Below are 25,026 nucleotides of genomic sequence, written 5' to 3'. Positions count from 1 at the left end.
TTCTTGCACCTCCCGCCATCATGGAGGTGCTACTGCTCACTGGCCATGCTACACTCAGTGCTTCTTGTGATCCCTGAAGACCACCTCTCAGTGGGATCGAAGAGTTGGCTTGCCCAAACCACAGCTTCAACAGTAGGGGAGGGGCCTGCCTGAAGCCTGTTGCAACCCCCCACCCACATCTTCCTTATTCTACCTGAAAATGTTACACAGGAAAAGAAGATCGAAACTACCTGTCCCAAGACTCAGCTGAACTGCTAGAAATATCCAATGAATATAGTCTGTTTAGCAAAGACATTTTTCACGTCATTACTACTGAATGGGGTTCAGACAGCCACAAATGCCAAGTGGGTCCAAATTGTGCGCTGGGAAGTTATACAGCAGGCCAATGACACAGAACAAGGCCTCAATGCAATAAAAGGTTGAGTTGTGGGTCATAAGACTGATTACCCTGCAGAACCGAAATGTGCTCAACCAGCTCACGGTAATGGAGGGGTTTGCCGCAAAATTGGCAATTCTTGCTGCATGTTCGTGCCTCCAAACGACGCAGAGAACGGCTTCCTGACGCAAAGAGGAGCACTGTACACGCTCGGATGGCACATGAAAACTGAAGCTAGCATATCAACGGATGATTGGTTTGAAAATTCTATCTTGGCCACCATCCTGGATGGGGGCCATCGGGAAACTATTGGTACCTGCGATAGTGTTGGTGATTTTCTGCATCCGTGTCAACTGGGACTTCGATGTTATGCCAAACCAGTACCTAACAGTGCCATAATGGTTTCAATTGGGGTATAAAATGCACCTTGCGGTCCAAAAGGCAGTGCTGCCTAAACAGATGATGCAAACAAACCACGCATTGTTGTGATAGAGCAGCGCTTGCACTGCCCCGGCACTATCACTACGCCCCACACTTGACCCCGAGCATTATACAGAGCATTGGGATGATTTAGCAGGAGATGGAACTATAGATGACTTGCACCCCTGAGGAGTATGCCCAATCTGGCCAGAGTTTGCATTATGCATGTCGAGTGTGGGTTCCCAAAGAGGGATCACCACCTTACTGAGAAGCTGAGAGGTTGGAGGAGGAACGCTGGCAAGGGACAAATAAAGGTGGGCCTAGTGAGGAGTTCATTAATGCAGAATTAACGAAATGGGGGAATGTTGGTAAGGGGAGATGACCATCCCACACCCCCAAACAGTTTAGAAAAAGGCAAAGGCTGTGAGATGAAATATAAGACGCCAAGGGGGAGGCGGGTGCTCTTATAATCCTTTGCACAATCACATTATTGCATGCTTTGTAGATCTAGTGTACACGTAGGGGCAAACACCATCTTAGATATTAGCAGCCATATTGAAATGTGGGACCTAAATGCGGAACAGCAGCAAGAATCCCAGGCTGTGGACATGAGGGAAGGCATAGGTTGTACCGCAGGCACCGATTAGAAAGGCCAGACCCACAGAGATCCACAGACCCTCCATCGTCTTAAAAGTTGCCAGCCTTCGTGCTCTGGGAAGAATGTGCCCTGCAGGCCAACGGGAGGAGGGCTGGGCGGCTTTGTATGATACAATCTCACGAGGAGAGCACAGGCCTCGGGTCCCCACCAGCCCCAACTATAGCACTCAAATGCCCTAGCCTTAAGACCTCTAAATTGCAAGGTACCTGCCAGCCCCAGTCCATTGACCGTAAAGTGGGAGATGGAAAATTAGCCATGTTTCAAGTGCATTAGTCTGGTCTGGCAGTACAGACTACGTGGGGAGGGCTATGGGTACAAGCTACGCGTCCGAGGTTTGTCTGGCTCGGAGTTAGGATTTCTACAGGATGTGCAATCCAAGTTGCTGGACATGCCGTTCGATGGCTTTAACTTGCTTGGTTCTAAGGCAGATGGTAGCCTAGATGAATTGTAGACATCTAAGGCGGCAGTAAAATCGTTCAGAGAGGATTTACATCAATCCACACAGCCTGCAACCCACGCAAAGTAAAGTCTTTGCTATTACAGCTATGCTAGCCAAAAAGGAAAATCAACCACCAAACAAAGTTCAAGCCTATCAAGGGGCAGAGGAGGTAAAACTCACTATTCCAGTTGGGAGGAGTCTACTGCATCATTCGTCAGAATGGTGCAACATTACCATGGATGCATGGCCATGACAGGTTGTCACCCAAGGGTACTGCCTTCCTTTTGTGCAGTGTCTGCCATACAGACCATCACCCATCCAGCGTGTCCCAGATCCACTCCTCCAGCAGGAGATAATCCCCTACTGGAGAAGGGCGTCAGAGAAATGGTACCTCAAGCGGAGAGAAACAAGTTGTGGTGACTCCCTTTATTTTTGGCCCCAACGGAGGACTATGACACTTGTTCCACAGGAACAAGTTCAAGATTGTTACACTCCTGCAGATACTGCAGGCACTGGAGCTACAGGGTTGGTTTGTGTCACTCAACCTCCAGGATGCTTACTTTCACATGCCAATCCATCCGAAGCACACAAAGTACCTGAAGTTTGTCATCAGCAGTTCCCACTACCAGTTCCAGATTCTGCCTTTTAGGCTCACCTCCGCCCGGGGAATTTCACCAAGCTGTTTGCATTGGTGGCAGCCAACCTGCGGCTGGCAGGAATGCATATTTTTTCTCTACAGGCTGATCAGAGCCCTTTGCCAGGATTAGGCTTTGGTTCACCTTAGCCACACTTGCCACCTCCTAGACATGCTGGGCTTCTCCATCAGTGTCAAGAATTCACAACACCCACCTTCCCAAAGGCTCCCCCCCGTTCATCGGAGCAGGTCTAGACTCTTCCTTAGAGAAGGCTTTCCGTCCCGAGGACGGGGTTCTGCACATTCAACAGATGGTCACCAAATTTCAAAACATTGCTCAATTTTTGCCAGCCCTAGAATTTGTATGGTTGCTAGGTCTCAAGGCATCCTGCAATTTCTAGGTGCCAGAGGCCCAGATAACAAAGAGGTCACTGCAGTGAGCTCTCAGGACTCCATGGCATAGGTTATCGGGGAACATGACTGACCTACTGCAGGCCACAAAAAGAGTTGCACAAGATCTCATGTGGTAGACTTGCAGAGAGAACTTGAAGTCAAAAAAACTGTGGCAGAAGATACCATACAGACTTGGCGCTGATGTCCTTTTTTTACTTCCAATACAGGGGAAGACTGTCTGCCAATGCACGTCAACAAGGTTTAAGGGTGCAGAAGGAGCAGACTGACACAGGTGGCATAGTGATTGCTATAGACTTTTATTCAGTAAATAAATAAAGAGAAAACCTCAGAGGGGTTTTCCTGCCTCAACTAAAGTGCTAATGGGTCCGTCAGGATGTCTGTGTCAAAACGTCCCTCTGTGTCCCTTACACTTATAACTGTAATAAAGGTTGCATCAATGTTCTTGGTCCAAGAGAATGACTCCCTCCTCCTGCACTGGATGGCACAGTTCTGGTTTCAAGTTCTTCACCAGGTGTGATGACTCCCTTCCCCTGGTTTTAATACTTCACAAAGGATTGCTGATACTTTAACACTCTGCATCAGAGTGTTCCCCATTTCTTTACTCCAGGGGGAATGACTTCATTCCCCTGGATCACTTCATTAATCCTCTTTGTAAGCTCACTCAACTACCAAGAGAATGACTCCCTTCTCCTGGACTTCCTTGGCTTTGTTCTCACAGTTCACAACTGCCGGGGGAGGATGACTCCCTACCCCAGGCCGTTGACACAAAAAAGATCCAATTGTGAAGAGGGTCCTCAAAGCCTGGCTTCTCTTCTTTCACGAGAAATAATTGGTGCACCTCTCCTGCCAAGTACTGCCACAAAGAGGACTCAATCTGTTCTTGTGGGTGCAGGTGCCAGACCTGTATCCCTCTACTACTATGATTTGTCAGACCTGGGTTACTTTCTTGCCAGGTACTGCCACGAAGATGACTTGCGTTACGCTTCTGTTCTTGGGTCTTCAACCCTTCCCTGCTGGTCAGTTGCTTTATATGACCAGCAGCACGAGGGAGAATTCCTCCAATTCTCTCAGGGTGTGTGCGGGCCACAGAACCTTCCCTGGTGGCCAGTGGTATCCGTTCCCACTGGAACGAGGGAGTTTATCCTTGAGGCTATGCTTTGCTTTCCACTCCACCCTGCCGGGTCTCCCATGTTCGCAGTTACCGGCCTTCCAAACGGGACGAGTCACAGGCTCTTCCAGGGTTAGTTCTTCACACCAGCCTCTCCGGTCCTCTTCTGTTGCGACTGGCCTTCTCCAGTCACTCCTCAAGTCCCTCAGACTTGGAACTGTTGATACTGTCAATAGACCCGATGGTCCGCTTCACCACAGTTGTGGGCCTGCCACTACTTTGGCAATCCTGGTAGGAGTCGGCCTCTGGCCAGCTTCTCTGCTGCATCAGCGACATCTCACCCTCTTGCTCCTTTCTCAGGAACAGCGTGCGACATGCTCCTTCGCCCAATTTGAATCTCCCGGGTAGTTGTCGCAGACTTACAGACTTCCAAGGCAGATGACTTGAAGTCCCTCATTTTCCTTATCATAAGGCTTGTGTCATGATCTCTGCTTCCAAAAGGTCAGGGTTTTCCCAACTCCCTTGGAAGCCGATCCATAACCCAGGTTCCGAGTGCCAACCAGTCCCAATTGGGACCTTTTGGACCCAGTCCTGGCGCCAGTGGCACCAGGCTCATAAATATGCCCAGTCCCAGCGCTGGAAGCGCCGGGCTCATAATGCTTGGGTGGACTTACCTGCAACAGACCATGCTGCTTACTTGCCTGCCAGTTGAGCCTCTGATCCTCTTCTGTTTGGAACTACTTTTCCTGTTGGGTGGGGCAGGAGCCACTCCCTAGGTTCAGAACACTGGAACTCTTCTGGAAAGCAGGAACTCTTTTCTTACCTAGGCGTGGCTGTGGAAGGAGACACCTAAACACTACAGGAGGCTATTTAAACCACACCCGATGGATGAATCTTGCTTTGCGTTATTCTGCATCCTCTGCAGCAGAACGCTCATCGTGTCTTCTGCATCTGATCCTGGGCCTAAGGAAAAAGGCTTGCCATCCTGAATCCAGTCTTCAGCAACACCTATAAAGACAAGAAAGAACAGGTTAGCATTACGGTCTTCAGTGACAGCGCTTCACTTACCTGGTCCATCGGCTGTCACCAACGCCTCGCGCTGCATTCCGGCATCTGAAAGACAAAGGCTTACCTACTCTTCGTGCGCTCCGGAGGCCTTCGGCGCTGCATCCCGCATCTGAAAGACAAAACAAGGTGCGTTTAAAGACATTGGGGAACTTTAATACTCCCGTGCCATTACTCCTTTCCACATCTAACCCAGTGGGTATTCCGGCACCCTGCAGCCGCTCCGAACTTGTACCTGCAAAATAAAAAGACAGAGCGCATCGTGAAGCAGGCAACAAGCGCTTACTTACGTGCTTCCAGGCGCTTCTATTCATCATACGGGCTCCATCTTCAACTCACTTCAGCCCGTCATCCGCCATCGCCGGAACCCTGCAAAACAAGAGACATCATTACTAAAGACTTTTAAAGACATTAGAATTACTCGAAACTTACCGTTCGTGCAGTAAACGACGGACAGCAGTCCTCTGAAGTCAAGAGGCCTGCTCCCCTTATCCAGTGAAGAAACTGGTTACAGCACCCTGCCCCGAGGCAGATGGAGAGCACAGCGTTCACTTACCTAAGGTGAGAGCGTTAACCTTTGGGGTTCTACAGGAGAAGAGAAAGGGAAGAAGAGAGACATTCAATAACCCAGTTCATTAATCCCATATTTTCTATCTGCAGACATCTTACCCTTCGAGTCAGACATACAGTGCACAGAGGTCCAGCCCAAAGAGCCAGCCGTGTGTTACACATCACCTTTGAAGATACGGTATACGCCCAGTCAAGACCGGCGCCTCTACGGGAATCAGGTGAGCGTTACAGCTTGTCCTGCCCTTGCGTAACATCGGTCCTTGTTGTAAATGGCTGTGATATTCCTCACGCTGATGAGCCACCTCGTCTCAGTACTTTACTTTCGTCATACAAAACAAAACAGTAATGCATGGGTCTAGCAGTTAAATCTTCAGATTTGTAGAGATACATGGAAGTGTTGGGTAAGGTTTGGTGTCTACAGAATTAGGTTTGTTCAGTGAGGGGTGTTGTACCACGCTCTCCGATGGTCGTCCTTCTCCATAGGAGAAGGGGGTCTATCGGGTAATAGCCTCACCTCCCTGGCCTCATGGGAAGGGGCTCACCCTTAGGGAGACGTGACGACATTTAAGGATATGTCACAAGAGTCACTCCCCTTGTGCAGCGAGGAGATGCAACTCTGGTTCTAGGAGCTGCAGAAAAAGATCTCCTTGTCAGCTGGTCATTTGGCTGGGATGGAGAACACAATGGCATATGCCAAGAGCAAGAAGGACTCCCTCTCCGATGAATGGGGGCTTGGCCAGGAAGTCCTTTTCACAGGGGGAGAACGGGGGTGGGGGGTTGGGAAGGTGGGCAGAAGTGATGCTTTCTTTGTAGATTGAAATTTTCCACTGATTCAGATTGCTACAGATTGGGCCAGGGAGGACGGGACTCCTGGCTTCTGAACGTTTGATGTATAGGGACTGAAACCTCCCTGGGGACATGAGGTGTTGCTTTTGGCCAGGAGGCTGGCAACAAAGGCACTGTATTGCTACCTTTGCACATTTTGCAACTGGTGCAGGGCTGAAGAAATTGCACAGAAAAGGGTCGACACCTCAAAGGTTCTGTTGTACCTTGCCAGGCAAGGTCCTACACGTTACGATGGTCAAAGGTTACCTGGCACCGTTTTCCATCATCGAGCGCATGCCCAAACAGGGATAGTTTTTCACAGTCCCCATTGCCATGCAATTCCTGAAAGGAATCTCAAATATCTTTAGGGGTGCCGGCATGGGATCTACAGGTTGTACTGGGATATAAATGTAGTACTGACTTTTCTAAGTCTTGTCCGCTCAGACTCCTCACTTGGAAAACAGACTTCCTTGATTCCATCACATTTGCACAGAAGGTGAGAGCTCAAAGTTCAAACGTGTAAAACAACCTCCACGATTTTCTCAAGGGTCAAGACCACACTCAGAGGGAGTCCTTACCTACCCAAGGTGGTGTCTGAAATTCAGAATTCCAGCTTTCAAATAAAATCCTTGCCAGCATTTTACCCGCCACCTCATCCCTCTGAGCAAGAGGAGAGGCTACAAGGGCTCGATCTGCAAAGAATGTTGAGGTTCTACATTCATTGCCAGGACAAATTCCTTCAGGCTGGGGATTGGGGGGGGTCGAGGGGGTCGGGCTTTCAGACAGCTCTTCATTGGGTAGACTTGCCCCAAGTCAGGAAAAGGGATAACGAAACAGACCATAGCCAGATGGAGTGTGGTGTGCAGTGTGTATTTGAATGCTATTCGGACGGGAAAAGGCATCGCCAAAGGCTTCATGGCACATTCAACAATGGGTGTGGCCGTCACACTGGCACTCCAAAGGTAAGTTACAACTCAAGACATCTGCCAAGCGGTAATGTGGCCTTTCATCCATACCATCCCAAAACATTACTGCCTGGACACTGTCCAGTCAGGACCGCCACTTCGGTAACTGTCCTGCAGCATGTTCTTGTATGACACCAGAGTAGTTTGCTCTTCCCGCCTCCTGTATCTTGCTACTGCTATGGGACTATCGAAAATGAGGATTCTGTGTGAGGACACAATCCATTAGAAGAACACATTACTTACCTCTGGTAAAGTTCCGACAGATGTTCCTGCCACAGATTCCCAATTGCCCTGCAAGCCTATCCCACAGTGAGCTCTCGCTCAATTCTATGAGGCGACTCATGATTTGTGATTCCCAACCCACCTGAGCACTGGGAAAAAAACAGCATCTGAGGTCACAGGGCAAGCTATTTGTACTGACGCAGATGCAATGTCTGGATTTGCCATCAAAGAGCGCAGAGGAATCTCGACGCTGCAGCTACGCGATACCACCTGCTGTCACAGGTTTCCGAGATCTGCTGCCACAGGAAAAATATTTCAAGGATGAGGAATCTGTGGGAGGAACATTCAATCAGAAAGAACAATACTGTAGGCAAGTCATTTGTTCTTTTTAAACTGCTTAATTTAATCCTATGTCGTCTGCTCGTCAGGCAGTCTAGCAGGTGCCCCTATCATGCAATCTAATTGTGCTTCTTGAAAGTAGATCTAAAAAATTCTGAGATTTCTTTGGGCTCTCATATCTATGATCTACTACAATGACACTGAGCATTAGACTGAACTGTGGGTTTCAACTAGTTAAAAGTTTTCTATAATAATTTAAAAACTTTGGCCAGGCCCAGCAGTATGCTAAAAGAAAACACCCTGATGCAATAAATGTATCTACTTTAGTTGCAAAGGCCCCTGGCTCTGGCCTCATGTCTGTTATGTTGATGCCCAAACTGGCAAGAAATCCTGACTATACCATTGGTTAATTGACATTTGTATGCAACTATTAGCCTGGCCTTTAATTATTGGCTTCAACATGGCTTTTTCTTATTTTTGCAATCCTAAACCAAATATGGTTCCTCCCTCTATAAAATGAAATAAGAATTCTTACTTCTCTTGTTGATGGTGCCGCTGCGACTGTGTGAAAAGCCGTTAGGGTGCCTCACAAATCGTTTGGCCCCAGTCCTCACCAAACCTGTACCGGGGATGGGCATCTTTTGGCCCTGCAGGACGACATTAAAGGAGCTACTAGGGTGAACCGGATCTCTGTGTGCTGTACCTTTCAAATTCTTGGCTGCAAGCAACTTTTCTGCTGCGCCCAGCAGGAGACTGGTTCCATGGAGTGCAGTCCCCAGAGTGAGATGGAGGTGGATGGTGTTTCGGCATAAACTGGGAAATGTGCTGCATATACTTTAGCAGCAGGGTCACTAGCAGCGATGGCTTATGATCTGAGTGTGGTGTCGTCACTGCACCCCTGTCACAGGGGGAGGCCCAAGGGGTGGGTGGAAGGGGAGGAGCAGCGGGAAAGGAAAGAAGTTGGTTCGAGGCACTTGGAGAATAAAAAAGTGTTGCACCCCAGCTCGTGTCGGTCTCTCTTTGTATGAGTGAAGAGTGACTGACACCCCAAGCGTAAGGCGGTCCACCTTTGAAGATATCGCAGTGGCGACGAGGCGGACACAAGTTCCCACCAAGTTTGCCATCTGAAGTCCATCGCGCTCGTGGCACCTGCAGGACCACCCCCTGTCGAGGGCACCCGGAGAAAGTGGGTTGGAGCAAGAAGGCTCCCCACCATTGGGACAAGCCCCCCCACCCCCCGGGCAAGACCTGCCAGGGCAAACACGCGCCCATCCTCTGCAGGTGGAACAGCAGCTACCCGCGTATCATCCGGGCGGTGGAGAAGGGAATTCTCCCGCCAACGGCAATGACGCAGCAAGACCTGGCCTGCGTGCATCAAAACATCGGCGGGCAGAGCAAGCGGCTCCCCGCTCACAAGCTCCGGATGGTCGAGGAGCACTGGCCTCCCGTCAATGGCAACGACAGAAGAGACGACCGAGCTCTCCCGCTCCAACGCGAGCAGGACTAAGGGTAAGCCCACAACGCGCCCCACCGCAAGTAAACACGCGGTTCGGCGCCCGAGCCTCCCCGCACACGGGAAAAAGACGGTGTCACCAACACAAGGCCTCACAGGCCCGCCAACACGCGGCACAGCGCCCCTCCTGGCGCCCAAACCTTGCTGCGCACGAAACAAGGGAATTAATACTCCCGCGCCACAGGAAGCCTCACAGACCCATTCAGCACGCGGTGCAGCGCCACCACCTGGCAACCAGGGCCTCACCGCCCACCAGGAGAGGAAAGAAACCTCCCACAACAAGCAAGCCACGCAAAGTGGAAGTCACCTCCCACCCTACCTCAAAGCCTCACCTCACAAGGGAGCAGGGAAAGCCTACTTCAGCACAACCAAAGCTGAGAGGAGAAGAAATAGCAACAGCCAATGAAGAAGAGCCACTGACAGTCCCAGTGACACCAACAAGAGCAGAACAAAGGAAAATGACAGACAGCCTCTTAGCTCAATTGCCAGCAAATTTCGACCTCACCGACACCAGCACCCTCGGATCACGATGGAAAAGGTGGCTGAGAGACTTTGAAGTGTGCCTAAAAGCGGCTGGACCACTGGAGGATGAACAGAAACTCAACCTACTAAACCATGCAGTGGGATCAAATGTGCGGGACATTCTAGATGAAATACCAGAGAGCACCATAGACACCTACTCAAAATTGAAGATGGCACTCACAGAATACTTATTGCCTCACACAAATGTGAACCATGAACGACATGTGTTTCACACCTCTAAACAGAACAGAGGGGAAACCATGGATGCATTTATCATGAGACTACGGTCGAAAATGAAAAACTGACTTTAATAGCTACTCTAACGAGGAGGCTCTCAGGTCGCAAATTATAGTGGGGTGCGAAAGCGCCGACTTCCGCAAACGACTACTGCAACAACCTGGAAGAAATCTTACGCCTGGCTCGCTCGGACGATGCCCTTGCCGTGCAAGTGGAAGGCCTAGTTGACAAAGATCACACACGGAAAACACGAAAGCCTCAACAAGTTAGAAGGGACGGCAAGAAACAGTGACCCTTTTTGTTACAGGTGTGGGCACGAATATCCTCATGAGGGAATATGCCGTGCAATGGGCCAAACATGCTCCGCATGCGGCAGAGAAAACCATTATAAGGCTGTATGCGTGATTTTCCGCAGCAAGATGAGGGGCAGGACGAAGTGGAAACTCTACATCAGAACAGGAGCCAAACCCATCGATACACCACCCATGATCAAGGTCGCCACAGACACTATGACGAGTAATCCGAAAGAAGGCGAGACAAGAGACTGGAGAGAGAGCAAGACCACATCATCCAAACCCAGAAGACGACCCAGGAGATACGTCAGATGCCTCAGAATAGTCACAATCTGACAGCGTGTCGAGCGCATCGTCAGAAGGAAGAACCTGCTGACCGGAGAAACACCAAGAAGCATCGACGAAAAAGGGATATCTATCCCTCTCGGCAAAAGAACACAGCCCGATACTCAGCATACAAGTCAACCAAAAAGCTGCTGAGTTTCTAATAGACACGGGGGCAACCGTAAATGTAATCAGTGAGGAAGTCTATGAAAGCATACCAAACACCCAACAGCTACAACCAGCACGAGCCCTCCTCTATCCATATGGCTAGAAGACCCCCCTGGCATGCAAAGGATTCTTCATGGCGTCATGCCGGTACGAGAACACGAAAAAAGTATCCCCATGCATGTGCCGGAAGCTGCCACCGACAGCGGATGCATATTAAGCTATTAGGTGGCCATAGAGATGGGACTCATCCACATACTGTATCGCTTAATGGTACACAAGTACCTGGACCCGACGGCAAGCATTGAACAAGTTTTCCCATCACTATTCAAAGGCCTCTGTAAATAGAAGGGCAAACAAATCGAGCTCCACATCGACACCAGCGTCCCGCCAGTAGCCCAGCACTACTGGGGAATCCCCATCAACATTCAAAAGCAAGATGAAAACGAATTGACCAAATTACTCGAGGCAGACATTGAGCCAGCAGAAGGTCCCACACCATGGGTCTCTCCCATCGTACCGGTGCCAAAAAGAGCCTTGCCCGACATCCGAATATGTGTAGACATGAGAAGACCAAACAAAGCCATCCTGAGGGAACGCCATCATGCTCCCAGAATAACCGATATGGTAAATCTCCTAAATGGAGCGACAGTATTCTCCAAACTGGACCTAAACAAAGGCCACCAACAGTTAGAATTCTCCAAAGCTATATAACAACTTTCGCCACTCACCTCGGGCTGTTCCGTTACAAACGGTTAAGCTTTGGGGTATCCTCAACGGCAGAAATCTTTCAAGCAGAAATCCATAACGTCATCAAACATGTGCCCAACTGCTTGAACTATAGCGACGACATCCTGGTCTTCGGCCAGACTCAAGAGCAACATGATGATACACTAATGAGAGTATGCATGGTCTTAGAAGAAGCCCAACTCACCCTAAACAAGGAGAAGTGTGAGTTTTGCAAAAAGACGCTTCGATTCTTTGGACACACATTCTCAGAGAAGGGCATGACACCAGACCCAGAGAAGGTTAGCGCACTCTGAGAAGCTGAGCCACCCACCACCACGTCAGACCTCAGATCCTTCTTGGGACTTGCAAGCTACTGCACAAGATATATACAAGACTTTGCGTCTGTCAGCGAATCCCTCAGAGCTCTCACCAAGCTTAAAACCGAATTTGTCTGGTCACCCAAATGCCAAGAGGCTTTTCAAATCATCAAGGACCGCATCTCCGACGCCCAAAACATGGCGCATTTTGATCCAAAAAAATAAAACCCACGGAACTCATCGTTGACGCCAGTCCGGTAGGCCTGGGTGCCATTCTCACGCAGCTCGATGACAGAGGGACATGAAAAGCACACCGTATCATACGCCAGTCTAAGTCTCTCCAAGACTGAGCAAGCCTACTCTCAGGCAGAGAAGGAAGGGTTAGCAGTAGTCTGGGCCTGCGAACACTTTCACCTGTTTTTGTATGGGAAACCGTTCGTAGTAGTCACGGATCACCAAGCACTCATCTTCATCTATGGCAACCCACAAGCAAAGATGCCACCAAGAACAGCCACATGCGCACTTCGCTTACAAGACTACCAGTTCACCATCACACAGGCCAGGGAAAGAACAAAACCCTGCCAACTTCCTCTCCCGCCACCCAAGAGAAAAATGTGGACCAGAACTAGTCATAGCAGATCAGTACATAAGATATGTCATCCAGAGCAGCACACCACAGGGTCTTGCCATGGACCAGATAACTTGTGAATCCAATGCAGACCAAGGAATACAAATCATATTAAGATGCCTAGAAACGGGGCGATGGAAACAAGCAAAACAAAATCAAAGAAACAGTGGACGATGACACGAAACAAGACATCACGTGCTTTCTGGCAGTGAAAGAAGAACTCGCAAAGTCGGAAGAAGGGCTGCTGTTAAAGGGCACCAAACTTGTAATTCCGCAAAGCCTGCGACGGAAAGTTCTGGAGCTAGCCCACGACAGACACCGGGGCATTGTGTCCACGAAAAGGATGTTAAGACAAAGATTATGGTTCCCCCAACTAGACATCTCGGATGAAGAACTACTCCAAAACTGCCCCACATGTGCTATCATAAAGCCACACACATCACCTGAACCATTGAGCATGACCACACTGCCTGAAGGAACGTGGGAGGAAATAGCGGTTGATCATTTTGGGCCCAAGGAAGGGGGAGAGTACATACTGGTGGCAGTTGACGAATACTCAAGATACCCCGACCTACAGATAGTCCCGTCCACGTCAGCGCATCATACCATTCCAGCACTAGATCGCATGTTTGCAACATACGGAGCGCTCAAGGTAGTAAAGTCTGACAATGGACCTTTCACTGGACAAGATTTCCAAAGATTTGCTGAATACCCGGGTTTTCGCAACCAAAAAATAACATTAAACGCACAACACAAATTGTACGCATCGCAGGACAACCTGTTGAGAAACTATTATACCAACTCATGTGGGACTACGGGAACACACCACATAGCACCACTGGGAAAACGCCCTCAGGGGTGATGTTTGGGCGAACAATTAGAACACGGCTACCACATGTAGCGGCTGATTAAGATCAATATGAGAATGACGCTGAAATGAGAAGGAAAGACAAGCTCATGAAAGATAACATGAAAAGGGCTGCTGACGCCACCCAAAGGGCTAAAGAAAATGACCTAGCACCAGGAGACCTGGTAGCAGTCAGGAAACCGCAACATCGCAAGAACATGGCCCCATTCAGCGAAAAACCCCTCATCATTGTCAAGAAAAAGGGATCACTCATCACAGCAGAAGGAGACCGTAGGTCTATGACAAGAAACTCATCCCATTTCCGACGGATACCCGGAATCACATCCACAGCCAACCCAAACATGAGTGACACTCTCTCTCAATGGGATGCCACATATGAAGGAGACAGAGAAGACTCTCTCTTTGTATGAATGAAGAGTGACTGACACCCCCAGCATAAGGCGGTCCACCTTTGAAGATATCACACTGAGGTTCTTGAAAGCGGAGGCTTGTTCGATGGGGAGTGTTAAAGCGAGACATCCGTCAAGGTCAAATCCATCAAATAGAATCAAGAACCACAGTTGAGCAATCATTGTGAAAGCATTAGCGATGTAGTTACTTTGCAATATTCATTTTTTGCGGAATATGGAATTCCATAAAATGTATAAAATAGTTCATAAAAACATGATACAATAAGCATAATAAAAACATAACAGATGCAATAAGAAATGGTTACATTGCTTTGTAATCTGTGCTCCCGACATGGGGCAGCGGTGGAGCACTCAGTGAACCACCAAGCCCCTAGGGCCTCCAACAAGTGGTGAATAGGCAGGTACCACAAGGACTCTGCAAATTCTCCCTCTTGCATATTGCTGCTGGTGGTGGTATGTTGGCTTTGCTCCATGCACTGGCCCAGTGAGGAAAGGACATGGCATATCCAAGGTGGCTCCTACCCCATCATGCTACTGCAGTGCTTGCGGTCCCCGGACTCCAAATCGGAGTGAGTCTGTGGCCCCGCAAGTACTACAGCTGCCGACTGATTCCTTCCCAGATGCGGGACACTAAACTGAACATCTGCAGTGGGAACAAGGCTCAATTTAGACATGTTTGTAAAACAGGTGGTGGGGAGCTGGGATGCACACGTTTTATAACTCTAAACGTGCAGTCTCTACCTCTTCCTGGAGAAGAACCATAACATTAAAACAGAGGTGGAGATGTTCAATGTTATTATTCAACTTAGACATCACCATTAGACACCACAGGGAGCCTGCCCGCCAAATATCTCTTCAACCACCCTTTTGCATGTGTGCTTTGAATAGTGCCATACCCTTTGCCTCAGCCAAACCCCATCGGTTGGTTAGACTGATAGGATGATGGCATCTGGGGATTGTAGTAAGAAAAGCAAGATTGATTGAATGTTAGAAAGCCTTGGCTGCAAAAAGTGTGCTGTGTGTTGAAGGTTCCCCTTTGGATAAGGCTTATTTGCAATTTGTCCTAAGGCTTTTAACATCTCATGCTCCTTTTTTGTCGTCTCAAGTTGATAGTCAACCGCCTTTTCAAACAGGACTGAATCTTCAATTGGCATGTTGAGAAGTAATGCTCGAGTTTCAGGTTTAAACCTGGAATCTCTGAGCCACGAATGGCGTTTAAGTAGAGCTCCTTCAAGATAATTGCCTGAAGTATCAGCAGATCTAAAACATTTTTTCAGTATGTTTTGGGCCACCCGTTTCCCCTCTGTGGAGACTTTTTCATAAGGCGTGACCTTCCAGGCTTCTGGCACAGAATCGAGATGTTTGGGTACCTCGCCCCGTTGTCAATGTTAAAAAACATTTATACCGCACGATATCACCACCAGAGTGGTGCCCTGGCGCTCTGGCTGTAGAGCGAGATTTAGCGATGCCCTATTGGCAGCTTCAGTTTGGTTAACACCATTCGCTGAGCATGGGTGCAGTGTTTCAGATCAGTAGACTTCCATGTGCTGTTGCGCGAAACTATGTGTGGTCTGTTGTTTTGTTGCAGTGAAGTGCATGTGGTTTGCTGTGCAAGAAAGTGGTTGTGTTTGTTTAGGGTGTGAGGTATAAGCAGAGTTGAGGTTTTTCAGGATGGGTTAGTGGGGTTACCTCATTGTTTCAGACATCTGTTAGGTGTCTGTCCTTTCTGTCTGCAGAAGCGTTCCTTTGGCAGTTCATTCGACTGGCTCTGTGTGAGGCGGTGGTATGTCTGTCTAGTGATCTGTGGGCAGGAAGGTGGTGAGGGCCTCACCGGGGTTGAGATCGCGAAGGGTTGCTCTTAAGTTGTCAGTGGGGTCTGCTTTCCATCGCCTTCCTGAACTCCCTCCGAGTCCAAAGCGCTCCATTGTTCTGTTGGATGCTAGTTCATGATTAATGTTCCTTCGTTTCCAGCTACGGTCCCTGTCCCTTGGGCTTTGCCTAGCAGAGGGGATTGAAATCCTGGGCTTCCTCCCTCCCCAGCTATTTCTTGCCACGTGTGTTTGTGGCGTGTTCCATTACCATTGGTGTATGTTTGTTTATTCCATCTGGCTCTGAGGTGAAGAGCCAGGTTTTCAGTAGTTTCCTGAATTTTAGGTGGTCCTATGTATTGTATATTTCTTTCGGAAGTGTGTTCCAAGTTTTTGCTGCCAGGTGGGAGAATGAGGATCACCCAAGTTTTTTTCTCGATTATGGTTTTGGTTCCAGGTAAATGTTACTTGAGCTGAGTTTACTTGTCGGTTGGTAAATGGTTATTTTCTTTTGTAGGAAATCTGCTCCTTGCCCGTGGGTTGCTCTGTGTGTTATGCACATAGTTTTGAATGTGATTCGTTGTTTGATTGGCAGCCAGTGTAGCATTTGTAGCACTGGGGTGATGTGATCCGTTCGTGATAGTTTAAGGAGGATCTGGCTGCTATGTTTTGGATACGTTGTAGTTTCTTCAGCAGGTACTCAGGCATTCTGAGGTAGAGGCGGTTTGCGTAGTCAATTCTTGACAGAAGGGCGTTAATGGTCAGTGTTTTATGAGTGAAGGACAGGAAAGGTAGGATTCTTTTTGTGAAGTGTAGGAGGAAGAAGCATTTGATTATTGTGTTTACTTTTGGTTCTAATGTTAGCGTGTTGCTCATTAGGACTCCAAGGTTTTTGACTATTTGATGGTGTGGGAGCGGTTCCTTGTTCTGAGGGCAATGGCATATAAATGTTAAGTAGGTTTGTGCACGATTGTAACTAGCAAGCAGTCTAGTATTGTTTGCAATATTTTTCAACAAAACATTTTATTGAGCATTTTCACAATTTTAACATCAACATATTCCACAAACACACATGGCATGCACATGGGTGTAGCGGTGCCTCAGTGGTGGCGTAGATAGACAGTTTGGGGTCGTGCAGAGACATGTGATGTTTGGGGTCGGTCTCCTTCTTGAGTCAATTGCCAGGATTTGGTGAGTTCCCTGCATCCCAGCGGGTTCTAGTATAGCGAGGAGATTGCACCTGGTCAGTGGTTTAGTTTGTCACTTTTACCATTTAGTCATGGGAGGCCGGTGAGTTAACCCCGGGAATTTTTCCGAATAGTCAAGGAATGCAGCCCATATACTGCAGAATTTGTTCAAATTCTCCAGGCGGGTGGCTGTAATCTTTTCGGCCACTACTATGTCCCAGTATTTCACCCACCACATGGGGAGGGTTGGGCCCTCATGGTGCTTCCATAGACAAGCGACCGTGATTTTAACCGCAGTCACTAGTTGGGTGCAAAGGTTAGCCATGTGGCCTGTGAGCGGGAAAGCTCCCTTAGTGTCTCCCAGTAAGACTACGCCTGGGTCACAAGGAATGCTTAGACCCATGATTAACCAAATATGTTCCAACACCTCTCCCCAGAATTGCGAAACTTTCGGGCAGGTCCAGAGTAGGTGAAATAAGGACCCAGTGGATGGGCATTCCCTCCAGCATTGTGGCGGGATCTTCGGGTTACACTTGTTTAGCAGTTCTGGGGTCACAGACCATCCAAAACGAACCGTCATTCCCTCCTTTCTTGTTGGTGGCACATTTCAAGCTTTTGTGCAGTCCAGCCAAGATACGCCCCAGTCTTCTGGTTCTAATACCGGCCCAGGTCCCTTTCCCAATGGAGCATGTATTTTTCTTTCCCCATCAGGTTCTGTTTTGTCAAGAAGGCAGTATAGGGTTGAAACCTTGTACCTATATGTTGGTGTTGCAAGTGTGCGCTCTAAAGCCGACAGATCCCTCCCTCCATCAGCCCTGATGGGACCCTGGGACATCCAATGCCTTATTTGTGCATAGTGAAATCTTTCAGTTTCCGTCACCATGAATTTTGCTTTACATTCTATGAAATTTAAGGGTGTCCCATTGGCTAGGAGGTCCGATACCCGTGTTAAGCCCCCTTCCCTCCAACTGGCAAACCCTTACGGGTGTATGCCGGGTGAGAATTCAGGGTTGTTCCATATTGGAGTTAGGGGGCCAAGCGTCCCTTTGCATCCGCACTTGCGAGCCGCATCCCTCCAACATTTGATTGTGGTCTTGGTAGAGGTTAATGGGCCAGAGTCCATGGAGGCTCAGTGTGCTGGGAGATGTGGAAGCGCTGCTAAACGAGCAGTGCTCCAAGGTTCCTTTATCTGCTTCCATCGGGGCTGGTTAGTAGTGGCTTCCCACATGAATGCATGAGAGAGTAGCGCCGCCTCATAATATCTGTCCGGGACTCCCAATCCAACCATGCCTGTGCTACGCATCATGATTTGTTTTGCTATATCCCCACCCCCCCAAACAAACTTCAATATTCTTCTTTGCAGTTTTTGGAGGTCCAGCGAATGGGGGCCTTTACTGCTGTAGCTCTTAGTGTATCATGACTTGCGTATCATGTTTTGCTCCAACCTCGTGCGGTGCGTTTGGGCAGTAGAGGCAGATCATCCTGGGCCCAGGGGCACGCTTAGCATGCCTACCATGATTCAGCTGCAGGCTCCAGTTACTTTCTGAGTCCGCCAGACGGTGGAGCCGACAGTGTTCAGCAAGAGCATGTCTCCCTTCCAGCTCCACAGCACAAATGGACATGTGTTCTGCACCCTCGGCGAGGTCTGGGGCAAGAGGTAACTGCTAGTGCGGGACCCTCCACTGGGCGCCCGGATCATGGCAGGAGGGAGCTGCTTGCTTGGAAGCATTGTGGGTGGCAGCTGCAGCTTGGTCAACACCTCACCAGGTTCCGGGGTGCAGCACACTTGCCAATTGCTGCGCAGTACTCCTGTCGGCAGTCTACACCAGACTCAGGCCACAGGGAGCTCACTTAACTGTGCCGCATGCTCCGCGTCTGGAGATGGCCCTTCATCGTACGCAGGCAGTGCCTCAGGCACTGCTCCAAGCCACACCCCCCTGCAATTATAATGTACGCCCCAGAGGCAGTTATCTGTTTGCCCAAGGTATATAGCCGCTTTCATTCCTCATTAGGGCATGCTTCTGAACTAGAGAGTGGAACACCAGCTCTTTCTGGTGTTGGTGAATACAAGGAAAACAGGTTTTGCATATCATCTAATATATAGACGGTCAGATGGATGGTCTGAAGATCTTTTGCACTTTAGGGTTAACTGTCCTGGTAAGGGAAAGAGTAGTAAGTGACAGGGAAATTATTTTCTTTATGGATTGTAACAAAGCAATGGCCTGGCTAATGGCTTGCTTTTCATTCAAGATGTCTTCTACGAAGTCAGTGCTGTTCACTGTCTCTTAGTGTGAATATTGAAATGACTGGCTGCCCTTTTGAGTAAATTATACAACAAGTGGTCAACAATTGGGGAGGGGTTACCACTCTCGGGTGAAACATCTGGAGTGTCAATGATGGTTACATCTGGGTCGTCTTGATAAAATTCCTCAGAGTCCTGACTAGGATCATCATGGTCCACATATCACACATGGCCTGCCTGATCATCTCCTTGAAAGGAGTCATGGGAGGTGTCTACGACTGTATGAGTCGGTGAGGGATGAGGCCTTCTTTCAAATGCTCAGTTGAAGAGTTGCCTGGGGTTGTGCGTTTGTGCATGTGTGTCCTAATGGCCAGAGGTTTTCCCCATAGAAGTGCGCTACGACTGCCTTTCGGGGCTAGGGACTGACGCGTAGGAACCGGATGGTTCCCGGGTAATGTCTTCAGGCTGCCCTGGCCTTCCGGATCCAACTCTGAAACAGCGGAGGTTTCTGATTCGGCCATCATGGCATGTGCCACCCACCGCTTAGCGCGACATTCCTTTAGGAATATAAAAGGAGTTTGTCCATGGTGAGAGAATTGGAAGGGCAGCTCGGCAAATGCAGTGCAAGTAGTGAAGGTATGCATTCTTTGATAGAAAAGTAAATTAGTCCCCCCCCCCCACACTCTCCCTATTGCTAGGCCTAAGCCTGATGTAGGGTGAAGCTTGTCTCCGGAACGATCGTCTGGCTCGGCAGTGGAAATCAGTCTGTCGAGATGTTCATCGAGTGGAGATAGTCGATCGAGCTAAATAATGGTAAATAACTCGGAAAGTAGCATAGCTACAGGAGTCGGCAAAACAAGTATCTACAATGGCAGAAATAAGTAATCTAAGGGACCTCACACCCCTGAGGGTTCATGAGTACAGTAGGGATAATATTACAAACACGCCCTGTCGGCGTCCCTTTTCGAACTTTGAAAACATGTGCAATACTCTGCACCTACCACTAGATGTCAGCCTATGCAAAGCATGTGATTCTTAGAGCCACAAGCCTCGAGCATGCACACGATGTGGTGGGTTTAAAAAAGGTCTGAAGAAAAAAAACATTTCACCTGAAATGTGAAAGAAGGAAAGTCCATTTGAGCAAAACCACACATTCCACAACGCCACCAAGTGAGCCACAACAGAAATGCATTGTGTGTATGAAAATTAGTCCAAATGCAAACCTTTTTAAACCAAACCATAACTTTCTTGGTGTTGGTAAAAGCATTTTGGTAAAAGCACAGGGAGGGCGAGGTGTCACAAGCGTAGTCGAGGAGGCAGAGCGTAGATTTTGAGAAAGCTTGGACAGTTGGCTAGAGGATAGATATGGTGGTGCCTTACCGTGGATAGATTTGTGAAGCAGCAGAAGAAATTTAAATATGGCCCTGTTTCACATTGTCTGCCATCTAGCCTGGTGACATTAAGAGGTAGGTTTGAAGTGAGGGAGTACAAAGAGTCCGGGTAGTGAAGTTAATCTTGTTGAGAAGGCAAAGCATAGTTAAAGGATGCTGCAACAGTAGTACAGTTTAGAGAAGACAAGAGTGGTTAGGAGATGCTTGGCGTTGTGTAAAGGAAGGAGGCTCATTTTCCTAATATTTAAGTTGTTGAGGCAAGCCGCCATTGCAGTTTTGGAGATTAACAGAGAAGGTGTGACTAGAGTCATAGATGACAGGTTTCTAGCTGAAGAGGTTTAGGGAAAGTGTCAGGTGGTAACTGGATAGGCGGGGGAGGAGAGAAGTTAGTATTTGGCAGTGAAGAAGAGCTCCTCTCTCTTGGAAGAGTTTATTAGAGAGTGCAAAGCTGTGCAATATTTAATGGCAGTGACACAGTTGGACATTTTGATAGAGAGATCAGAGGACAGATAAGGAAAAGAGAAGATTTGGGCGTCGTCCCCAAAGAGTTGGTACAAGAACCCAAAGGAGAAAATTAGTGCCCCAAAAGCAGTGGTGTAAAGAAGGAAGGACCCACGACAGCCTTGTGGAAACAAACAGTTGGAGGAGCGAGTTGAGGCGTTGTTCCAGGAGACCGAATCGGCGAGGTGCTAGGTAGGATTCAATACAGACATTTCTTCCAACTAAGCTCAAGCTTTACCTACAGAATGGCACTCGAGGATTTCATAAGCGTTGCTGTTCTCAAGCACCCTGGATGAAATGCTTTTACCAAGAACATGCACAAATCGCGCTCAAGTACACACCCTCCGGTGCAACACAGCAACTCAAAATGGCTGTGGAGTGGGAGTAGTAACATGGGGAACAGATGTGTGGCGGTAGATGTACATTCATCTTTTTTGAACAACTTGACAAGCAGTTTATGATTTGCCATAGCGTGAATCAGGGAACCATGAACTGATCTCAGGAAAAGTAAAGCAGTTGGACTGAGTCAATATATTTGCATGCTAGATTGGCTACCATGTTTTCAAATCAAATGGTCAAACTGCATTTTTGATACTAATTACCAAAAATTAAATTAGTAAACCTTAACCATTTTGGCATAGAAAACAGTTGTTTCAGGACTAAGGGTCTGGGGTGGGGGGAGCTGTGGGTGTACCCTGATGCAGGGAAAGTCTGACTTGAAGGCCATGCTCCAGCAGACGCCATTACTTGCAGCCGAGGAAGACCAGCAAAGCCCACCGCCAACGACCAACTAACCAAAAACTGAAGTTTATGACTAGAAGCAATTCGTGATCTGCACGGTCAACTGACTCAAGAGCAGTAACTACTATCATGTTGACCAGGGGTAGGAGAAATTAGTGCATTACCCGAGATATTAGCAAACTACCTAGCATGTACTGACTTGCATTACCTGACCACAAGTAAGGGTGAATTACAACCTCCTTGAACCATGAAGATTAGAGTTCCCCTTCATCCAGCAACCAAGCAAAAAAACAACCAACACCAGTTGACCACAGAGAAAAGCCCTGCTAAATATGCCACAAGTAGAGAAAGTGAGAAGACATACCTCTGGCGCCACAAAGTTGGCTGTGTAACATGGTGTCATCAGGAGACCATTTTCAGCTCGAAGCTGCTTTGCAAAACCAAAGTCGCAGATGCGGATCGACTCTGGGTTTCCAGAAATATCAACATAGAGGATATTACTGGGTTTCAGGTCCCTGTGCACCACCTGAAAATAAATGCGCAGCAGCGTTTAGTCACAATTAATAAAGAGTAACTCCAAAAGTCAAACTGATAAACATAACATTCAGCTTACAGATTGTACAGTAGAGTATATAAATGATGTGACAGAATGAACACACTCCTTGAATATGCAGTGCACTGAACATCCATGAGATTTTTTTCGCAAGTTACCAGACTACCTCAAGGACATATTAGCCTTTTTACACCTGCAAACACAGAACAAGCGCTCCTTGTTTATGAAATGTAAAGTGTTTGATATAGTGCAACTTCAACCATTGCGGAAGAACTTGGCACTTGGTTCGGGATGGGAAGGTTAACTGGAGGAGATGGAAGTTGGAAAACTGGTTTTGATGGGCCCAGGCTGGAAGTACCATTCTGGTTTGTGGATATTTTTGATAGTGGTGTCTGTAGTTGAAACATGAGAGCATATGCACTCTGAGGGGAGGATCCCAGTGTCAGCAAGTAGCTTGTCTACCAGAACAGTATCAAAGTTGCTGGTCTGGAAGAGTAGGGTGTATGCGTGATAGGGGAGTAGAAGTGTTGAGCGAGTCAAGCAGCATGCTCTGCACAGCTCCTTCAATTGAAGGGTGCTAAGATGCAGTACATACAGGATTCCTGTATTCAGTGAAAGGTGAGCACACAAAGTTGAGTAAGTTAGTAGGGAGGCGAGTGGGGCTTGATGAGGCCCTTATGTTGACCATGGGAACGGTAAGGGGGGGGTGGGGTGGGGGAAAAGAGCCAGAGAGCCAGGTGAGGGACGGGGGCAATAGTGGTAGTTTGGGCTTATTACACTTTTCCCTGGTCCAGTCTGGTGCATGCTCGAGGGCCGTTTTTTCAGTCCTGTATCAGGGAGGAGAGCGAGACAGATCCAGTCATTTTCAACCATGCTGAGCCCAAGATACAGTGGGTCATGTCCACCCCACCTCCCACATGATTCCACTTTAGAGAATGCAGTTTATAGTTTTAGCAAAAAAAGTAACTCACTTTGCATTGCTGGAATGGTTAATGAATGTTCCAAGGACTCAAACTTGCACTATTCTTCATTCTTTGCATTCCATAGAATTGAAGGACAAGGACGTTCAAGTCAGTCACTCCTAAACACCCCATAAAGCATTACCCGTAACATTGTTGCATGACAGGTGGCTAACAATATCGCCATATCCCCTTCTGCACACTGGGCTCCTTTTTCCTGATTGGACAGAATTGGAATTTGCAGTTTTGCATATGTCCAATTCTTACACACCCCATCAAAGACAGGTGCTCCATTTCACTCACCCCTTGACTGTGCAGGTAATCCACTGTTCGACATATGGTGTGCAGCACTTCACTGGCTTCTCGCTCTGAGAAACATTTCTGCTGTAGTATTTTATCCAATAGCTCTCCTCCTCTCATCAGTTCTGTCACTAGGTGGACATGCTTCCCCTCATCGTAAACCTGCAGAGGCAAGAACCAGTTTACAACCAGCTGAGTGTTTATACGAATACCCAACACCAGCTAAATAAACATTTTGAACAACATTTGGACTCCTACACAAGGGTATGCCTATTCAGGTTCTGGATGATATGCAACAGAATACCCAATGCCATTTTTTTAAAGCAAAGCTTACTTCTTCTGTTGACCATTTGCGAGACATCAACTCAAGCATTGAACTGCTCCTCATTCAAATCGGTTGAATGCGACTACTAAAGACATCTAGCTACAACATTTAAAATCAAGACTGTGCATAGTTTTTTTACTGGCCACTTAGAAGTGATATAAATCAGTTGAAGTACTGAACATCTGCATATATTCCACAGGGTTCAAAACTGCTGGGAGCTATTTAGCTCCCGCTTCTTCCCTATGAGAGCCTTGTTAGCTTACCAGGAGCCACCAGTTACCAGGAGCTCCTCTTGGCTCCCCGGGACAACTGGAGTCTTACAAACATTCATATGCAACATCAACTTTAAGTGATTCAGAACTTAAAAGAATTGGGAGATAACCAGGACACATTTAAATATAATGCATCTCATAACTGGCTAAATGTTAAAGCGAGGAATTTAGATTTTGCAATGCGCATCTGCAGCAGTAACACCTCCCTTTTGGGGAATAGCCGACACGCAGGAGCTGTGTTTTGGCTTTGGGAAATTCCTGCTTAATGCTGCAGCAAGGAAATACTTGCTAACATTATACAAATGCTAGAGCCGCATAGTTGAAGTGAAGAATTCTACTTTAAATCCATTTGAGGGTATTGATTTTTATAATGGATTTCTGGATCACGTAGATTTCAAAAACATTTGGGAAAGCATCAATTTCCCTTTTTTGGCGTTTTAACAAATACATTTTTTGTTGGAAAGATCAATTTCCTAAAAAGCTAATTATCTTTATATACAAAGATGAATGTATGTATGTGCATTTGTATGTTTGTCCGGCTATACAAATCCACACTGTTTAACTCACGTCTACCAAATTTTGCAAGGATTCCTCTTTTGTCTGGGGCAAGATTGTAGTCTATATTTGGATGCAACAAAAAAAATCACTCCGTAGACACCTTCATTTACTGATGCTCACCCTGATTCACTACAGTAGATACTAGGAG

The 25,026-nt window shown here is 47.8% G+C and overlaps 1 protein-coding gene across 4 annotated transcripts in view; it reads right to left on the bottom strand.

Annotated features, from left to right (window-relative positions):
* Positions 1-25,026, bottom strand: part of RPS6KA1 (ribosomal protein S6 kinase A1) — a 918,695-nt gene that overhangs the window by 114,665 nt on the left and 779,004 nt on the right. For all 4 annotated transcript variants that reach the window (XM_069622861.1, XM_069622863.1, XM_069622864.1 and 1 more), the window contains 2 exons: positions 23,727-23,885; positions 22,276-22,437 (listed from right to left, as the gene is read on the bottom strand). In XM_069622861.1, the coding sequence (XP_069478962.1) occupies positions 22,276-22,437; positions 23,727-23,885 (321 nt within the window). The remainder of the gene's footprint in view (positions 1-22,275; positions 22,438-23,726; positions 23,886-25,026) is intronic.

Source organism: Ambystoma mexicanum, chromosome 11 (assembly GCF_040938575.1).
Source record: "Ambystoma mexicanum isolate Mex_15411 chromosome 11, UKY_AmexF1_1, whole genome shotgun sequence".
Classification (NCBI taxonomy): domain Eukaryota; kingdom Metazoa; phylum Chordata; class Amphibia; order Caudata; family Ambystomatidae; genus Ambystoma; species Ambystoma mexicanum.
Note: the sequence above shows the minus strand (reverse complement) of the source record. Positions and strands in the feature narration are given on the sequence as shown.